General features: G+C 34.8%; 1 protein-coding gene across 1 annotated transcript; it reads left to right on the forward strand.

The window, feature by feature from the left end:
- The first annotated feature begins 580 nt into the window (after positions 1-580).
- On the forward strand, positions 581-21042 carry SLC5A7 (solute carrier family 5 member 7). The gene is made up of 8 exons (XM_032226248.1): positions 581-758; positions 7695-7808; positions 8779-8934; positions 13706-13854; positions 15937-16080; positions 17980-18133; positions 18843-19060; positions 20422-21042. Exons 1-8 carry the CDS (start codon positions 581-583, stop codon positions 21040-21042), a joined length of 1734 nt encoding a protein of 577 aa, XP_032082139.1.
- The last annotated feature ends 699 nt before the right edge of the window (positions 21043-21741 follow it).

The raw sequence follows: 21741 nt of genomic DNA on the forward strand, positions 1-21741 counted from the left end.
GTTGTGTGGGGATAGAAATATCATTTTTGTCAACAAAGATTACTGGTTTAAAAATAGAAAATATTACTTTTCACATTTTGTTCTTTACTTTTTATAGTTTTTCAATTGGCATAATGTGTTTAAAAAAAAATAATTTACCAAAAGGACAGTAAAGAAAGGTTTCTCATTGTAAAAGAGTAAAGTTGGTTTTACATACTTTTTAAAGATTTCTAATCAGTTTCTGTTGCTTAAATTAGAACAAAGTCATCATTTTAACCTCAAGATTAAAACTTGGAAATAATATATTAATAGTTAATAACATATTAATATGACACTGATTGTCTGGAACATTGATAAGATTATGTTTAAAATAAAAAATAATACCATAAATAATTGTAAATTGAATTCAGATATTATAAGGTGTGTTTTGCTATGTATGTACAATTGAGGTTCAGCAAGTACATAAGATTGAATTTTGATATTATAAGATGTGATTTGCTATGTATATACAATTGAGGTTCAGCAAGTACATAATATGTGATTGTTTTTTATAGTTTCCATATTATGAAATAGCAATCCAGAAACCTGTTGTGACTTCAAAATGGTTTTTCACGTGGAAGGGTTGATAGCTATCATTGTGTTCTACTTGGCCATCCTATTTGTTGGAATATGGGCTGCTTGGAAGACGAAAAACAGTGGGAGTGATGGAGATCGTAGTGAAGCTATTATAGTTGGTGGAAGAGATATTGGCTTGCTAGTTGGTGGATTTACCATGACTGGTATGTTTCACGCTTTTTACCTATTATTCAAGTGTGTCATTTATAAGGTATTCTTTCCAAATATGTACCCTTTCCAAATATGAAACTTTGTAATCAGAGAAAATGCTTATTAGTTTTCACTTAAACTAGAAGATCTGAATAGTTCTGAGAGGCTTCAACAGGTTCCTACCAAGTATTTGTACTGCAAATGGTGATTTGTATATCTGTCTTTGAAAATTACAATTTTCACTGAATTTTGCTTAATAATGCAACATGAACAGTATAAACATAGAGCCATTTCTTCTGTACATGCTCTTATTATTTATTACAAAGCTATCTAGTGAATGCATTACATTTCCCATTTATGTATCACTTTTGGTAAAATAAAAAAATAATAATGTAAACAAAAAAGTCATATCTATTTGCATAAGGAGCACAATAGGGAAAGATTAAAAGAGAATGCATTAATACACTTTAGTTCCAGCCAGACACCTCTATTCATTTCAACACAATTAGATGAGAAATGTACTTAAACTTCTTTATCATGATTTAGCCAGATCATTTTGGACAGGGTGATTCCCAAATTAAATATTTTTAGTTAAGCCACCATAAGTAGAAATGGATAAGAATCTTAAAAATGTTTCAACAAAATTATTATTCTATGTAATGGATTTTGCCTAAGTAGAATTGGCCTGATTGTCTAAATAAGAGTTGCCCCCTTGATGTTATTTTCACAAATATCAGAAATGATGGACCATGAAGTCTCTATTTTTTTCAAAATATTTGGACTCCATCATGTCAAACAATGAGTCACAGTTCCACTAAACGCACTAAAATATATAAAAAGACTGTGGCAGGCTTACAAACTGTCACGTAAGAATTGTATAAAATTCAATGAGATATGAAATGACACCAATCAAACAAAAGGATTTGTCTTTTAAGTGCTTACTGTTTTCTGAAGAAAATTCACCCGAGTCCCCAATTTTATATTATTTTTTATTTATCTTTGACTTTTTAATGCTTTGCCTTCAGTTTTCAAAAGCACATTATTTGGACTTTGTTTTTAATTGAAGGATTAATTTCAATATTATATTATTAGTATTTTTAATTTTGATGACATTCTGGTTACAGGCAAGAGTACAAATTTATAATATGGAAAATTAAGTAAAATCCTGTGCTTTTTACACCATCAAATTTTGTTGCAAGAATCTATAGTTCTGTTATGATAAATACATAAATATGCACTACGAGCAGTTGCTTTCATCTACTGGATTGCTATTTTCTAGTCATTCAGAGACACAACTGCCATCACTGGATTCTGAAGCTATATGGACTAAGGAAAATTATTTGGTAGATTATCAGTCCCAAAAGTATTTTTTGCCACAAACTGTAACTCCACAATGATTTTTGACTTACAGATATTACAATGTGCAAGATAACTATTTAATGATAAAATTGTACTTAATTTTGTCAATAAACTGAATACCAGTCCTGAGAACAATCAGAATTTTGTAGCCTGTTTTGCGCAGAAGACTGCCAACTGTCTAAAAGTACCTACATTAATATTTATAATAGGAAGATAAATTCTTCAACCAATTAATCTTAAAAATGTATTAGTTCACAAAAGACAGAGTTCACAAGAAATTACAGGGACCAAGTTAGAAGCATTGAGCAATAAAATGAAAATAAAATAAGTGACACCCTATTTCTATTTCCCTATTTTTATAGCTCTGTGTGTGTGTGTGTGTGTGTGTGTGTGTCTATGCATGTATGTTAATATTTAATTTCATTCTAATATTATGTAATTATATTGATATGAAAATTACACATCTGGTTTTATTCTGTGCCTTCAACTTTTCTTTAAATAGTTGTTCTCTAATTGTCCTGAAATTGGGACAATTAAATCTGTAACCTATATTAAGCAATAAAATTAATATAACTAATAAGTTTAATTTTTCCCTTAATTTTTCTTCATTTTCCCTTTTAGCTCTACTATTACGTATGCTATTCATGTTTTGCCTGTATTTTAAAATTTTATTTCAAAATAACTTTCAATTAAAAAAAAGAACTGTTAATAATAATTTACTGAAACTAAAATCAAAACTCTCTGCTAATCACAACTAAAACTAATCTTAAAAAAGTGGAAAAAGACGTTTTGCTACCTTTTCTACCATAAGCTTATGGAAAATATTCCATCCACCAAGGTCCAAAGGATGGGAGCTAATATGACATGCACAGTTTGTTAATGTACATATAACTGAAATAATTATATGAGATATAACATTAATGTATGAATGAAACAATTATAATAGCACTGAATAGAAAACAGGCTGTTCCTAATATAAATACCCTGTAGTGTATTGAGTTGTAAAGGAGTGGGATATAAGATTGGGGTGATGGATGTAAAACAAGGACATGAATGACTAAAATAACTTTTTATTGCTACATGATGTGCTATTTCATTGTTATTTATTTTTATTTTAAATGAGGACTTATTTTTATGGTGTTGATATCTTGGATTTCGCTATTTATTCTTTGCCCAGATGTTGGTAATGGAGAATTTGAAAACATAATAAATAAGTCATCTGTAATTTATTGAAAGAGAATAGACTCCAGAAAAAAATATTTTAATAATAATATTTAGAAAAAGAAATAGTTCTATTAGTTCAGCTGAACAGTGATGTAAAAATGGTCTGTTTGATGTTCTTTTTAAAAGAAATCTATACCAATAGGAGTATAGGATTGGAGTATAGAATTCTTTTCTTCAGTGATGTCAATTATGTTCTTTTGCATGATTTTTCTATATCATTTTTTCTACAAAATTTCCTATCCTACCCATGAAATTCCAACTCAGTGTGCTAAATTACCAGTATAATAGCACGACTGGTAGTCCTCAGGTTAGACTGGTAATTGGGACTATCAGTAAGCAATGTGATCGGAAACCCACATGTGACCGTATCACTTAGTAATGGAAATCCAGTGGTGGCCATTGCTATCATTAACTAAATATGACCAATCATTAGACAAGGACCTTCCCCAATCCAAATGACTTCTGAATTGACCCTCGATAAGGCAAGGGACTGCCTCTTCTTCAATTGTCCTCATCCACTTATCTGGAGCGTGGTAGTTCACGAGCTTTAAAATACTGGGCTGATGATCAGCAGCTTGCATTCAAGACCCACTGTTGCCACAGGGCAAGGTGAGCTTCCATCACATGCGCCACCTCTTGCTGACACAGCAATTTGAAAGCAGTGACCACAAGCAGATTAATGGGTACCAGTTCAGCAGACAACTTCACTGGGACACAAAAGGAGCCCCCAACTGGGTGTCCTCCAGGCATCAGTGATGTCACTGGAAAATACTTTCATCACAGAAGTAATCCAACTATCTTCCCCTGCCCAAGAACTCTGTCCTTTCAGTTACCTCGCATTCTGTCACCTTTGCTGTCCTGTGCTTAGTGGCCCTAACTGCCCTGCAGGGCTTCAAGCACTTTATGGTAATGGCGCTAAGACTGCTGATGGCCCCAGGGCTCTACTTCAGTCCTAGTGTCACTACTGTCACTAAGGAGTGCTACAATGCTGGGCTGCAAAGGTCCAGAGATTGGGGAGGAATAGAGAGATGGGGAGAGCTAAAGCAACCCTTTGGTTGTAAGTGTGGGCAGGCTTCCAAACACCTGTATTTTGATCACAAGATTTCATGGGCATTGCAATGGCCACAACTTAGGAGACTGGGTGTAAATAGCATTTGTATACTACTGCCATAACTTTGAATGGTTGTTGAATAAATGTTCATAATTTGAGGACAATATCTATAGGGTTTCAACCCTCCCCCCCCCCCGCTGTATTATTCTTGGTTTGTGTGTGGAAAGTGCTACTTTGGCTAGAATAGGACTGCAATATGGATAATGTAAGATTTGCTACAAAAGCCAGCAATGCAGTCTGAATGTGCCAAACCTATCCATGTTTGTTGTTCTATCAATTGTCTGCCATCATGCAGTTAAAATTCTGTTAGTTTTCATTGGCTTTTCAGAGCCATTCCATTACATGTTCTTTTCACTCTATTATGTGGCATCAACACAAGGAGAATAAACAATAGGACTTTGTTTTCATTCAATAGTCATAGTTTCCTAATATACTTTGCTTTTACTTCTATTTCTTGGGGAGGGGGATTCTCTTTAACCAAGCCTTTCCCTTTGAATTAGTTAACAGTGAGTTAAATTATTTGTTATCTGAATTGTTGGTTAAATTGTTGTGTGCTGTTGTTTTATAAATCTGGCTGGAAAGCCTCCAGAAAAATAGGAGGGATATAAATTAATATTATTGTTAGTATTTATATTCTCATCTTTGACTAGAAGTAAAGTATTATAAAATTTGCACACTGATTACATTCCACTGATTTTACAATATCCTATTTCTTTGGTAAGAAGGAATATCAGAATAATATCTATATATTTTTTCCCCATTTCTGCTACTTATACATAGGCCAGAGTGCTTTATAATATCCCCCTATTATCTGTATAGGGGTATTATTTATCCTTAGGCATAGGAATTAGGTAATGTTTTATATTTGGACAATAGATTAATCTCCACTATGACCCTAAGAAGTCATTCCAATAAATAGCACAGTTTGTACTATTTTCAATTATTTTATTGAGATTTTAGAGATTTATTGCTTGCTATCCCAATGGGGAAAAATGACGTGGTGGCTCAGTGGCTAAGACGCTGAGGTTGTCAATCAGAAAGGCCGGCAGTTTGGCTGTTCAAATCCCTAGTGCCACATAACTGAGTGAGCTCCTGTTACTTGTCACAGCTTCTGCCAATCTAGCAGTTCAAAATCATGTAAAAATGCAAATAGAAAAACAGGGACCATCTTTGGTGAGAAGGTAATAGCATTCTATGCACCTTCAGCATTTAGTCATGCCGACAACATGACCACAGAGACATCTTCGGACAGCGCTGGCTCTTCGGCTTTGAAACAGAGATGAGCACTGCCCCCTAGAGTTGGGAATGACTAGCACATATGTGAGAGGGGAATCTTTACTTTTACCTTTATCCCAATGGGGAGGGGTTTTTCTTCTTTTTAAATCTATATTAAGCTGTTAAAAATCCCCCAACGTAGTACCATTCAGCTTCAGAATTATGGGTCTTATTGAGGCACATTTATTAAACATTAAACAGCCTGTTCTGAAAAATATGCCACTTGTATCAGATAGCAAATGTGGACATAGGAAAAATGACCTGGACCAGATTAAGGAAACTTAATCATATTTTAATTTGAGTTTCTGTGTGAAATACCCTTTGGTACAACTGGGGGTCAGTTCTTCCAGGGATCATCAAGAAAAGGCTAAGGCTAACCAATGGAGCCCTAAGAATTACACTGAGTCAGTTTGCTCAAAACTGTACTTCCAACTGAAGGAAGTTATTAGTTCACAGAAATGAAGAAGGAAGAAAGTCAGAGAATGCCAAACTAATTGTTGCCCATAGAAATACAGATAGTCCACAACTGAGCCCCAAATTTATGTTGCTAAGTGAAACATTTGTTAAGTGAGTTTGTCCCATTTTACAACTTTTCTTGCCCCATTTGTTAAGTAAATCACTGCAGTTGTTAAATTAGTAACACCATTGTTAAATGAATCTTCTTTCCCCATTGATTTTGTTTGTCAAAAAGTCACAAAAAGAAATCACATGACTCTGGGACATTGCAACCGTCATAAAGATGTACCAGTTGCCTAGTATCCAAATGTAAATTATGTGATAATGGGGATGCTGCAATGGTCATAAGTGTGAGAATTGTTCATAAGTCACTTTTTTCAGTGCCATTGCAATGTTGAACAGTCACTAAGTGAACATGTTGCAAGTTGAGGACTACCTGTACAGAGGTTTCACCTGGAATATCTCTACAGGTAGTTCTCGAGTTACAACAGTTCACTTAGTGACTTTCAAAGTCACAGTGGCATTGAAAAATTTATGACTTCTTCTAAGTCAATGGGTAAGCCAGATTCACTTAACAGCCATGTTACTTAACAACCATGTTACTTAACAAATGTAGTGATTCACTTAACAACTATAGCAAGAAAAATCATAAACTGAGTCAAACTTACTTAACCAATTTTTCACTTAGCAGCAGAAATTTTTGGCTCAGTTTCGGTCATAAGTTGAGGATTACCTGTACTCCTTTTGGAAACCAGAGATGGCCCAGTAGTACATGATGATACCAGTCTGCATTCTCCTTGTGTCCAACCAACAATTTCAGTCCAAAAATAGAAGACCCTATTATTCAGCAACTTTATACTATTGGTAATCTTGAATGTCTCTTCAGAAAATGACAGAACCAATGATGGCCATTACTTATGAATTAGTGTGGATCCATGATGTATTTCTTAGTTCTTAAAATATTTTTGAAGGGCAACCTGTAGGAGACATAATCACTGCCATTTTAATGAAGTATTTCACTAAATATCTGAACATTCTCCCAGCCTGACTAATGATACATATCTTTGTGAACTGTGCTAAAGTGCTCAGTATGATAGTGATGCTACTGAGAGTCAGTTAACTAGGTACTCAGAAAAGAGCTACTTAACAGTACTTCACTGCCATTTGTTCAGGGAGTGAAGATGAGACATTTGTAGAAATACAGAGCCTAAGAAATTAAAAAAGAGTCTAAGCAAAGGCAAAGAAACAAGAACATTTAGGCTAGTATTTAGAGGTATGTATGTATGCCAGTTAAATTTTACTTTTATTTTTCGCTCTCTTTCCCATTACTTATTTAAATAGACTAAACATACTAATTTTTAGTGTATAATGTAAATTTGCAAATTACGTAGGTGCAAATAGGTCTTTAGATGAGATGTGATTTTGTGCAATACTCTTCATTATATTATTTTTGCCACACAAATCGATTATTTAGTTTTGTTTTCTCCATCCATTGTGTAATGGATGTCGTTCAATTCTTCCACAGCCACCTGGGTTGGAGGCGGTTATATAAATGGAACAGCTGAAGCAGTGTATGTTCCAGAGTTTGGACTTGCCTGGGCCCAGGCACCCATTGGGTATTCGCTTAGCCTAATTTTAGGTAAGCTAAAGATGGAAACAAAGCAGAAGAAACATATCTTGTTAAAATGACAAAGATAAAGTTGAAGTCAATATAATATTTGTTCCTGTGTTTGTCTTTCATTGTAAATGAATTTTGGGAGGATGAATGGAGCCAGCAATAGAGATGGTATCTGCAAAACTACCGTATGTTCACTACTATCTTGTAACAAGATATTAAGTACAAAATTCTTGTCAAAGCCTGGTATTTAGTGTTTTTGTTGTGGCCAGTATTTTTTAAAATTTATGGGAAACTTAGAGGAAGATCCTTCTCTTATTTTCCTCTACATATTGAGTGGCATCAAAAATTAGTCACTTTTAGATTAAACTATTAGATTAAACTTTTAGTCACTTTTAGATTAAACTATTTACTAAACAAGTGAAAAGTGATGGAAATTAAGTCCTGTTCATTTTTCTGAATCATAGAATCAAAGGCTTGGGATAGTTTAGGCCATTGTCCAACTTCTTGTTCAGGCCAGGAGTACCAATTAAAGCAATTAAGCAAATGGGAATACAACCTTTGCTTTAATAAAGCCAACCCAGTTTTGTAACAAATTACTTTTCACTACAGATTTTTTTTTCCTCAGCTGGGATGACTGCTCTACATAAGACTAACTAAAGGAGTTGCACACTTTAAGTCTGTGTCCAGTAATAATTTCTATTCTTTTACTAAAAGACCTAGTACTGATTATAATATTCCACTTGTCATTGCATTATCAATCAGTAATAGTAACAACTATAAGAACCTCAATTCCATTACTATATAGCCACATCAACAATCCTGGGGAAGACTTATTAGATTGTTATATTATGGAAAATTCTTTAGATATCAGTTATGTCTCTCATAAGCAGACTGATATTACATCTATTAATCCAAACCTCCTCCATTTTTACAGCTGGCTACTTGATCCAGAAAAATAATTTGAATCCATTTTTTTTAATGAATCTTTTAGGTGGCTTGTTTTTTGCAAAGCCCATGCGTTCCAAAGGGTATGTGACAATGTTGGATCCATTTCAGCAAACTTATGGAAAACGGATGGGAGGGCTTATCTTCATACCTGCCTTGATGGGAGAAATGTTCTGGGCAGCAGCCATCTTTTCAGCACTAGGTAAGAAATTCTGCAAACAATTGTATACAATCAGTCTGAATAAGGATAAAATATGCAAATTGATAAAAATGTTCTTTTTAAAAAAAGCTTAAAAATTGAACAAGGCTTCCCAAATCTAAAAGATAACTATGGTGTGGTAGTAGTACTAATCAGAACACTGATAGTAAAATACTGTGTAGAAAAGCCAGGTGTTCTCTTTTTATAGTAATATTTGAGGAGAGTAATCATAAGGATTTAGCTGTACAATTGGATTTAGAGAGATTTGGAGTGGGGAAGGCACAATTCAAAATGTATTTTTAAACATTTAAAACATTTGGCCTATGTAGCTAATACTTTAATATCTAAAGTTTATATAGTCTACTTGTGCATATATCATACATATATATGCTATTTACAACATACAGGATTGTGCAGGCTGAAATTTTATCACTGCAAACTTGTATAGCCATTTAAATGTGTACCCAAGGAATAACTAGCCTGAGCCCCAATGAAGACATAAAATTGAATAATTTTACTTATTTATCCATTTAGATTATATAAAATCATTCCACTCACAATTTATGACTCTGGGTGAACTATACCAGTAAAAATAAAACACAATAAAAGTCAAAAAAATAAATACAGTACAAAACACGATCAATTTAAAGACAAATCTGGGTATTACAAAACCCTTTCATAGCACAATGGTTCATCTACTACCCTGATATTATATCACTTTATTTTTTCACTCAGATTGGCAACTCATAATATATGCCTTTGAATATTTATTAAAACCAATATAAATTTAAATGTATGACCTACAGCCTGGCAAGGTGCCTGCCCTGTCTTTAAACTGTTCTTCTGAAAGAAAAGGGAGATGGAATGAACAAAACTTCAAGGGAAGACATTCCACCACCCAAAAGTCATATAGAGAAGGACTTTACCCATATGCTAGATAAATAAACTCCTGATTGCAAGATCATTTTCAGAAAAACCTATCTAAAGATGTTGATGAAAATTTTCAGTTATCCAGGTAGAGTTGTCTGTTGAGTCATGAGTATGAGATCCAACTCTGGTCGAAGATATGCATGGAATTCTCCCTCCCGTGTCAACTTGATAATAGTCATGGAAACGCTTTACAAGTTGACAGCAACTGAACTTAAGTCCAGTTGCCATGTCTCAACTTCCAGACCTATCAAAAGATCTTAATGCCCATCAATTAGGTTCTTCATCAGACATCTAAAATGGCTATGTATGGCTTTAAAGGCAAACCCCAACAAGAAGCTCTAAAGCAGTGGTTCTCAACCTGTGGGTCGGGACCCCTTTGGGGGTCGAATGACCCTTTCACAGGGGTTGCCTAAGACCATCAGAAAACACATATTTTCGATGGTCTTAGGAATTGAGACACCAATTTTATGGTTGGGGGTCACCACAACATGAGGAACTGTATTAAAGGGTCGCGACATTGGGAAGGTTGAGAACCACTGCTCTAAAGAAAGCCATTTCCTACCTAGAGTGAGCAATTTGAAATCCCCAGCTGGCAGATTATTTTCCCTGATATTTATTTACTTATTTATTTAACAGGTATACTGCTGACTACTAATGCCAATTTTGTAATTCAAAATAAATGAATAAATATAAAATTGAGAAGCTAAAGGCAGTTAAAATGCTATTTCAGCAAGCAAGAGACATTAATGACTGATAGTACTGAGTATTTATATTATTAAAAGCTTACAAGAAAAATAATTGCTTTAAAGGATTTTTAAATAGCTAACAAAGATGTAAGGCACCTCCATTCTACAGGAAATACAATCCAAAAATATGCAAAGGCTCAATCCTGAGCTGCTTCCTATAGAATTTTAAAAGGAACTGTATAAACCTCTTTCTGAAAGGCTGCCCCATATAATAAAAAGACCACATTTTTAAGGCCATTATCTTTCAGAAATGGACTCAGTTGGCATATCAACAAAAGCTGATAAAAGGCACTCCGGGCTATTTCCTCAATCTGTGAAGATCAAGAAAGGTTTGCTCCAGAAGCTTGCTTTTAAACTATGATGTGCTCTTTTTAGGAGAACATAATCCCATTCTGAATATAGACATTTACCATAACTTTGGAAGTCTGGACACTCACAATGAGCACCTCCATCCTGTCTGGATTTTATTTCAATGTATTATCCCTCTTCCAGTTCATTACTGACTTCAGGCAGACATTGAAGGAAAGTATTCACTTTCCTAAAATGTCACAGAGAGATTTCATTTGGGTTTTTCAATACATCAGCATACTGATACTGCCTAACAAAACAAAATCAGATAATCTTCCCCAATGTTTTCAAGTAGGCATTGAAAAACACTGGAGACAGAATGGAGTCCTGAACAAACTGATATAATGGTTCTTGTTTCAAGGAACAAATATCTACAAATGATATTATCTGAAATATAACTGAAAGATAGAAATGGAAAACCTGTACAACCATGCCTTCTCTTTCCAAATCTTTCTAGTGATCGAGAAGAATTCCTTCAAATTCCTCTCCTAATAATCCAGGCTAAAATCAGTTAATTCATAGCACAAGAATCTAAGAACTCCAATTAGCTTATTTATTAGGCAGTAGATTAAGGTCATAGCACAAGAATTCTAGTGATGACTTTTAAAAAAAACAGATACTGTATATCAACAGCCTATGGTAGTGAAACCCTTACCCTCTTCTTCAAGCTTTTTTTAATGCAGGTTTCATAAAAGGAATAAGACTTGCCTTTTCTGTAAAATGTGAGGCAATCTGTACCTGTTCTTTATTTTAGTAGCCATTATTCCTTTTTAGCGGGATCAGCATGAGAAATCTGTCCCATAGTTACCATGTACAATAGTACTGAAAACCACTAAGCAAGTCCAGGAGTATCAAGAAAGTCATGCACCCTCTGTCAGTCTCCAAACAAAAATCATTCTTCAAGCCAACTTAAGGTCATCTCAACCCCATAGGTCAACCTGAAATGTGTCAAGAAAATCTTTCCTGCAGGATTGCCTGCAAGTAAGAAGCTGCCACCATTGTCTTGGTCATCTTAAATAAGAAGAGTTAAATTTTGCCTATAATTCCTTATCTCCAAGGTATCTGGAATGGGCTTTTCAAACGAGGTTTAAGAATTGCATTCTTTAAACAAAGAAACAAGCCTCAGAAAGAAAATAGCCTCAGGGGGCTATTTATCATAACTAAGGCCTATGTTATATCCTTCCAGTTACAACTGACAATACAAAATATCACAAACTGAAGCAAATATGTTCTAATAATGCGAGAGAAGTGATTAAATATCATCAAGGTTAGCTGTTTGCAAGGTGGCATCCAAATTGTCAAAAGTTTGAGGTACATACACTTAATATTTATCACTGCTCTGAAACATATTTCATTGAAGGAAGACCAAGTTCTTTGGAGGGCTGGAAACTTTCTAAAACTGACATGGCTATCAGAAGACAAAATAGCCCTTATAGTTCTAATATCTTTTTCCTAATAACGACTTAACAATTTCCAATACCAATAGTAGAATATCTACTATTCCCACCATTACTGTGATTGCTACCACAGATTCCTGTGCCCTCTTCCCAAACTCACTTTATCAACTCAATTAAATATAATAATTGGTCTTTATTTTCCTGTTGTATAGCTTGAATTGGGGCAATATACAAAACTACATAATAAATAAATCAAGTAATTGTGCAGGGAATCCTTCTGATAAATCTTTGAACTTTCTTTTGCAACTTTTCTCATCCAACAACCAATAATTACTGGAATGTACATAAAGTGGGTTGCCAGTGAAATGCTTTAAAATAAATAAAATAATCAGCCTTACTTCCAACTGTGTTTTGATTATCTGGAAAGCAACAGGGAGGTTTTTAACTATAATTCTGTTGCAAGAGCTCAAGAAACCAAGAATAAACTGCATGCTGAGGTGATGGAAACTGAGTGGCTTAAACAATTTTCAGGAAATTTAAAATGCAAGTTCTCTTTTAATACAAGTTACTGTACGTGAAAGCTTTCTGTTATGTTTCACATTGTGGAAGCAAATATTTTAAAAGCCTATTATGCTCACAAAAAGACAACTTATAATTAAGAACTGCTTTAGATGCTGAGGAATGATTGCCACTTACACCCACATTGAGTCAGGACCAAGGACAGCAACACATTCAAGCACATTAAAGTACTATGCTTTGTCCATGAAACTTTGAATATTAACAGGATCATTTGAATGGTTAAGTAACATTATCAAGAGTATATCCTGGATACCACATGTTCACTTCAAATGTACTGAGCAATCCCTACAATTCTCATATTTAACTTTTGGTTTAGAAACAATGGCTAGAGTAATATATTTCACTGTAAACAGATTCTACCAGCATAACAATTATATTCCTCCAGTTTGTTGCTACAGAATTTCATTCAACACTCCCGATTTTTTCCCTGTTTCTTTTCTCTGGAGTCACTGCATTTTTCCTTTCTTATTCTCCCCCTCTCCCTCTCCCTCCCTCCCTCTCCCACCCTCCCTGTCTCCATTTAGAGATCTTTTCACTGGCATTTAATTTAGAAAGTTATGAGCTTCGTTATATCCTTGAGAAGATAGTATACACATCAGACTACATGAGTCTTCTGCAAATATTGCCAATCCTTTTCTTTCTTCATAAAACTATAATCTTGTTTTTGAAACAGAAAAACAGGTACAAAAATGAACTTCTCAGTCACACTGAAACTATTTGAAAAGTACACAAATTGTTTGCAGACATTTAATTTATTTATCTGCCTTATTACAGGTGCCACCATAAGTGTGATAATTGACATCAACAACACCATTTCAATTATTATTTCTGCCTCCATTGCAACCCTATATACCTTAGTGGGAGGACTTTATTCGGTTGCTTACACTGATGTGGTCCAACTGTTTTGCATTTTCTTAGGACTGGTGAGTTTTTTATTTACTTTTCCATATGTAATACCAAGGTAATTGTATTTTACATCAAGCACAGGAAATAGATGCTTCATGTCAATACAGATTACAAGAACATGCTGATTAATGGGTGGAAGAAAGGTAATATTAAGAGTCTATATTATTCTTGTCTTAACTACTGTTTTAGAATAAATCAGCACCAACCATAATTGTGATTTATATTAAATGAAAAGGGTACATTAAAAACCATACATCAAAAACATCTCAGAAACAACAAAGTATTACAACCAGGTGGCTTTATGGTGGTACACAAACTAACTAAAAAAAAACCAAAACATCTTAAACCTAAAGTTCCAGTAGTCCAGATATTTTTTTTAAAAGGATTCATCTACAACATAAAGTGTAAGGACTGTAACAGCCAATATATAGGACAGACCGGCAGAAGACTGGCTGAGCACATTCAAGAACACCAATTAGCAAGCAGAAGGCACAATGAAAATTCCTTAATTTCACAACACATGGATAGACTCAACCATAGTTTCAACTGGGAAACTGGGAACATCCTAGACCAATCTAAATTCAAAAACACTAAGGAATCCGTGGGAGTTTGTCATTCAAACAAATCAGTCATCAATAGATACACAGAGATAAATCAATAGACCAAGAGATAAATCACATTTACACTCCATTCAAAAAAGACAATTAAAAAAGCTAAGAAGGATCCTCTATAGGAAGAAGGATCCTCTATTATACCCAGAAGGATCCTCTATTATACCCAATAAACTGGGATTAACACTAGGCAAACAATTAAGAAAAAAAAAACCAAACAACTCTAATCAAGAAACTGCCAAGGGAAAAAAAAACCACACACCACCAACAATGATAGTGCAAGCTGTATCTAATAACAGGGAACAAACCCCACCAGCACTGATGATGTTACCTAGTTGAGTGATAAAACATCTGCAAGCAAACAACCAAGCTCAAAGAGCACCAAAGACTTGATAAAGATGTGTAGTTGCAAACATTTACTTATTGTGTTCTTAAAAAGACTTGCCCAGTCACATCAATAAGTGCAGTGCAATGCAATGCAATGCAATGCAATGGAGACTTTGTATCAGGAGTGTGCATGCAAGAGAGCAAATGTGGACAGATGCCTCTGTTCTCTTCACATACTGCTTCCTTTTCATTCTACAGTTCCAACATGCCTGTATACACACACATAGAGAGAACTGAATACCATTATAAAACTGGAGCTCTCAGTCCTCTGCTTAAGTAGGTTGAGCTGCATTCACTGATGCTTATTACCTAATAAACACAGCCAGGAATTCCCAGTCCCAAAAAATAGGTAGGGCCATTGAATTTGTTCTGTAATCCTAGTATTGTGTGTTCCCTTTTTAAGTAAGAGTCTATAGTTTCATATCTTTTGTTCCTAAAACAGCAATTTTCATTCTCTGATCCAATTCATTCTAGAAGTAGAATGTGAATTCAAATTAGAATTCTGCTTTCTTTCACAAGAAGATAATGTGAGCAATATGTTTTCAGGAAAATAATTTCAGTTGCCTACCATTTTTCCCAAGGGATTAAAGGAAAGCCAGTTAAACAGAAAAGATTTGTTTAGGTTTTAGGTCGTATTTTCTCACTGTCAGAGACACACATAGTAGAATCAGAGAAGGGATACTACCAATTTTGAAACTTCCTGCCAAAGAAAATCACTTTAGTTCCATGCTTGCTGTCTTTCAATATCAAAGACCTTGGGTTTTTTTTAAAAAAAAATATGACTCTGATACGTAATCTAATCTGTGTGAAAGAGAAAGTTGCAGCCAGCAGGTACAAAGTGTTTATTTTCTCTGGATGTGTTTCTTTCCATGCATTTTTAATTGGCATATTTTAATCTTTGAATGATCATATTTCCATTTTACAGTATTGTTACCAAAAAAATTTTATTAGGATTTGTAGAAAGATGAGAAGAAATGTAAATAAAACCATTTTGGTATTTTCTTGCCTGCAAAAATGTTTTGCAACTAAAAATGAAAAATGAAAAAGATAAAACAGACATGTTTATGCCATTCTTTTACTGTCTGCTTCATTTTTTTTCAGTGGATCAGCATCCCATTTGCCCTGACCCATCCTGCAGTAACAGACATTGGGTACACAGCTGTGCATGAAGTATATCAAAAACCCTGGCTTGGAAGCATTAAATCCTATGACGCATACAGATGGATTGACAATTTCTTCTTACTGGTGAGATTTTAGTGAAAGACCACAAACCACTTAAGGTTTCTTTTCCAAACTCTTAAACTACAAATTGTCTAATGCTGGGAGAGACAGCCTATATCCCTCCAGATGTTTTGGAGATCAGCTCCTATCAGCTCCAACCAACAAGGACTTGTTATAATCCAAAATGATTGAACTGTACAATTATGTGTCCTAGCAAAATAACTTTGAACAATTGCACAAATAACTTTTTAAATTTAACTCTAATTCCAATTTCCAATTTATTGGCATTTGTATGCCGCCCACTCCCATTGGGACTCTGGGCGGCTTACAGGCAAAAAGCAAACATATTTTAAAAAATTAAGATAAAATACAAAGTTAAAAATCAACAACATGCATACAGTTGGAGTGGGGCTGGATACTAATCAACAGCCCCAGGCCTGCCGGAACAGCCAGGTCTTTGTGGCTTTACGGAAGGCCAGAAGAGTGGTGAGGGTCCGGATCTCTATGGGAGATCGTTCCATAGGGCCGGAGCAGCAACAGAGAAGGCCCTTCCCCGGGGACCCGTCAACCGACATTGACCGGCCGATGGCACCCGGAGGAGGCCCAATATGTGTGATCTTATTGGTCGTTGTATGCTGAAGATAAGTAATTACAGTTTTATGACTTTCTTGCAACTGTCTGTGTGTAAACGCAGAAACACTGTTGCAAGTATCTTAGGTACTCTTCTAATAGTGAGTATTCATATGGTAGGATTCCCTCACCACTGTCAAACCATTCACTAAGGCTATATTACTATTAGTCTTCCCATTGTTTCTATCATCCACCTCCTCCCCCTTATGACTGCAGGACTGTAACTTTGTTGCTTGTATCCTTACAATTTATATTGATATTGATTGTTTACTGATTGCTTATTTGTACCCATGACTATCATTAAGTGCTGTACCTTATGATTCTTGACTAATGTATCTTGTCTTTTTATGTACACTGAGAGCATATTCACCAAAGACAAATTCCTCGTGTGTCCAATCACACTTGGCCAATAAAGAATTCTGTTCTATTCTATTCTATTCTATTCAGTAGATCTGCAATAGAAGAGTGATTGGAAAGATGCATATTTGAAAGATTGGATAAACATATTTAGAAAAAAAATACTTAAAATCTTGAAGTAGGAAGATATACAGTATTTCTGGGTTACAGAGCAGGACAGAAATGTGTGAGGGAGCAGTATGAAATAGATTTAATATATAACATTTCCAATACAATTTCTGTAACATGTCTGAACTCTTTGTGCAAAATTAACAGAAAAATGATGCATCACTAATTGGTTTTTAACCCAGTGAATATTTAAAGCCAAACCAGCTTCTATGTGCATAAACAGCTTAACATAACAGCTTCTACACATCGTTATTTCTTGAGATTTGCCAATCCTATCACTGAAGATCCCTTCCTGGAACTATTTTCTGTCCAGAAGAAAAGGAACTAGAGAGTGTTTCTCAACCTTGACAACTTTAAGATGTCGCAACTTCAATTCACAGAATTCTGGGACTAGAAGTCCACACATCTTAAAGTTGCTGACGTTTAGAAGCACTGAATTAGAGACAAGCCAAGAATGAAAGAATCATGAAAAAAATCTTCTCTCCTGCTGCTTTCTTGTTAAGTAACCCAAAGAATAATGAGATTTGGGGGGAAATCTAGCTTAAAGGGACAACCTTCTTTCTGGGTCAGCTTAAAAGTCATATTCCATACTTTGAAGAAAATGCCTACAAGGTTTAAAGCACTGTTTTACTGCTGAGGTGTAGGATTGGCTGTTAGGCAAATTAGGTTTGATAAAGGAGCATGTTGGCTAAATGTGTTTTTGCTTGGATTCATGTGAGTTTCTATTTGCCAGAAATGAATGACTGCAATATTTATGATTGTTTGCAGATGTTAGGAGGAATCCCATGGCAAGCCTATTTCCAGCGAGTCCTTTCTTCTTCATCAGCTACGTATGCACAAATGCTCTCTTTTCTGGCAGCGTTTGGATGTCTTACAATGGCAATACCTCCAGTGCTTATTGGTGCCATTGGTGCATCAACAGGTACATCAACCATTTATTATAATAACAAATTACTGGTTCTGGGGGCTCAAGAAATGAGTCTTTACACATTTTGAAAGTGAATATCTAGCAATAAATGAATATCCAGAGTAGAGATGTGTTATCTCAAAGCTGTGGCAACCTTACAATGTTTGTATCAGTACTATTTTTATCATTATGGTGTAGTTCCCAACTGATCTATTTAAATCTTAATTATACCCATGAGATATAGTTGACCTTTATGAAAATGAATGAAATGCTTAAACTGAAGCCTTTCAAAGTCTACTAGATTTCACAATGGCAAATTTGGCACAATACTAGCCAAATTTGACATCTAAACAATAAATATAAAACTAGTGAAGGTATATTTTGTAACACGTGATTGTGAATATAGGCCTAGACCACAGAATCCAGCAATTAAATCCAGCTTTTTATTTGTTTGTTTGTTTGTTTTAAAATAAATACCTGTTTTTAGAATTGGATACCAGAACAGATACCAGAATTGTAAAGGGAAGGGCATTATCACGATCCTGTACATTAAATAAAGGTTCCCATTAGATACATCTTATATGTTTACGATTCTTTAATTGCTGGTCATGTTATAGATGTCAGATTGTTTATGAGCATAAGTATTCTAGTTATTGATTTCTTTTTTCAGGTACTGTACAGGTCTATCCACAAGTACCGTAATTAGTGTATGTTTATGTTACAGATTGGAATCAGACTGAATATATTGGTCACGACCCTAAAGCTGAAGATAAAAGCGACATGATATTACCAATTGTCCTTCAATATCTTTGTCCAGTGTACATTTCGTTCTTTGGCCTTGGGGCTGTGTCTGCTGCTGTAATGTCTTCTGCTGACTCTTCCATTTTATCAGCAAGTTCTATGTTTGCACGGAATATATACCACCTTTCATTTCGGCAAACTGTAAGATTATATTATAAACACAGTACCATTTTATAAGAGCTGTAGTTGGCAGTTGATACTGTCATGTATATAGGAAGGAAAGAGTATCTTGAACCATTTTGTGTTCAATCTATGACAATCATTAAAGGGTGAAGGAATTATGCTCACTTTCTTCTGATATTCCAAACTTTTGGATGTTCTAGAAGCAAAAGTCTTTTAATCTTCAAAATTTTAAAGGGAAAAATCAATCCTATACCTTATGAGATGCAACCTTATTTCTTAAAATGGTTAATGGTTTATACCAGTGGTAGTCAACCTGGTCCCTACCGCCCACTAGTGGGTGTTCCAGCTTTCATGATGGGCGGTAGGGGTTTGCTGTAACTCCACTTTATAAATTTTATAAAGTAAAGTTACTTCCCTGCTTTATAAATCACCATTACTGTGGAACCAGTGGGCAGTTAGAAAATTTTACTACTAACAGAGACACAAAAGTGGGTGGTAGGTATAAAAAGGTTGACTACCCCTGGTTTATACAAGCAAATCTTTTCAATGAACTCTTATTGTATATTTCATATTGAAAATTGTGAGATAGGCAGATATGCTCCAAATAAGTGGCCTTTGTATAGAAACCTACTTTACTTAATTATGAGTAACTGAGTAGGCAACTATGAATTAAGTGAAACATAGTCATGTGAACAATTCCTTAAATAGAAGGAATAATATTGGAATTAAAATTTACAGGATTTTGGCGTTATGACCAAAGAAAGGATTGCAAAGTGAAAACTTTTCCACAGCTATATAACTTGCGCTAAATGCAATGTTACCATTTATGAAGAAACAGCATTGAAAACAAAATTTTAAAAGTGCCTTTTTGATCTGAATGCAACTGAAAACGATTCTCCTGCATGTATTCAAAGGAGTTTCCAGTAATTTGGATTTTTTTTCTGCTGGCCACATTCACAATCAAATAATTTCCCCAACAGTTTATAGGCTGAAAAGGTTGCATATAATAATCTCGTTACATTCTAATCACAGTCCAGATGACTTTGTAACCAACCATAATACTGTAATAATATTTTCCTACCTTTCAGGAAAAATTCCTTTTATACCAGAATTGGTTGCCAGAACAGAACAGAATTGTGAAGGGAGGGGTATTATCATGATCCAGTATATTAAATTGTTGTTTGTGTTAGAAATAACTTATATGTCTAAGATTATTTCATTGCTGGTCATGTTATAGATGTCAAATTTCTTATGAGTCATAAGTATTCTAATTAACAACATTTTTTATCATTTTGAATTTATATAATTCTGTTGATACCTATGTATTATATAAGTATCTGTAGTAGAAAGCAAAATCAAACTTTTCCTATATTTTACAGGCTTCAGACAATGAAATAGTTTGGGTCATGCGGATTACCATTTTTATGTTTGGAGCTGCAGCAACAGTGATGGCTCTGCTAGCTAATTCCGTATATGGTCTCTGGTACCTCAGCTCTGACCTGGTTTACATCATCATCTTTCCCCAACTTTTGTGTGTTCTTTTTATCAAAGGAACAAATACTTACGGTGCCATTGTAGGATACTTACTTGGGCTCCTACTTCGAATTACTGGAGGAGAACCTTATCTATCCTTAAAGCCTTTAATTTTGTATCCTGGTTGGTATCATGATGAGGAGGGATACGTTCAGAGATTTCCTTTTAAGACATTAGCTATGCTTACTTCTTTCTTTACAAACATTGCAGTATCCTATCTAGCAAAATACTTATTTGAAAGTGGCACTTTACCACCCAAACTAGACTTCCTTGATGCTGTTGTTGCAAAGTACAGTAAAGAGAACATGGACAAGACTACTCTTGTGAAAAGTGACAATATAGTTTTAAATGAACTCGCACCAGTGAACCCTCGACACAGTTTGACTCTGACCTCTACTTTTACAAATAAAGAGGCCTTCAGCGATCTGGATTCAAGTCCAGAGGTATCCACTGCAGACGAGAAATGACAACAGCCCAGATGAAGAGAAACACTGCATTTGCCTCACCCATAATGCAACGGGTTTGCTGCCATGGGAAATTAAACGTAGCTTGAGAAGAAATGGATGGAGACAAGAAAAACAAAAACCACCCACTACCATGTAGCTCTTTTAGTTTGTGTCTTGAAAGAGGAAAAATTTGGATTAAACTCTTATACAGTATTATCAAAAACATGTTCGGTAGAATTATAGTATATCTCATTCCACCACAGTATTTGAATGTCAGTAGGAGAGAAAATGCAACATCCAGGAAAAAACATTGGTTTCTTTAAAATTTATATCACTAATTTGCACAGCTAGAAGTAATTTGCAAATTCAGAATCCCCATTTTCCCAGTTCTCCTCCATCTGCTAACTGACAGCTTTTATTTTGCACATCCTGGAGCAAGATTGAGCTGCTGAAAGTCAGCAACATTCCCAAAACTGCACCACTGAACGTTAACTTCAAGCATAAAAAATTAGTAGTGAATCTTTCTTGGGTTTTTTAGAAATAAGAAATCAAATGTTGTGTTAAGATCCTAACATTTTAACATGCACATTTTAAACAAAATGTAATAACACAAAGCCGATATGTAGCACTGCTATTTTAGTGATGTCATTGGAAAAAATGAGGTCATCAACTGCTGTCCAAGCTTATAGTTTGGATGGAATCTTCTTAGAGGAACCCTTG

This window comes from Thamnophis elegans, chromosome 11 (genome assembly GCF_009769535.1).
Source record: "Thamnophis elegans isolate rThaEle1 chromosome 11, rThaEle1.pri, whole genome shotgun sequence".
Taxonomy (NCBI): Eukaryota; Metazoa; Chordata; class Lepidosauria; order Squamata; family Colubridae; genus Thamnophis; species Thamnophis elegans.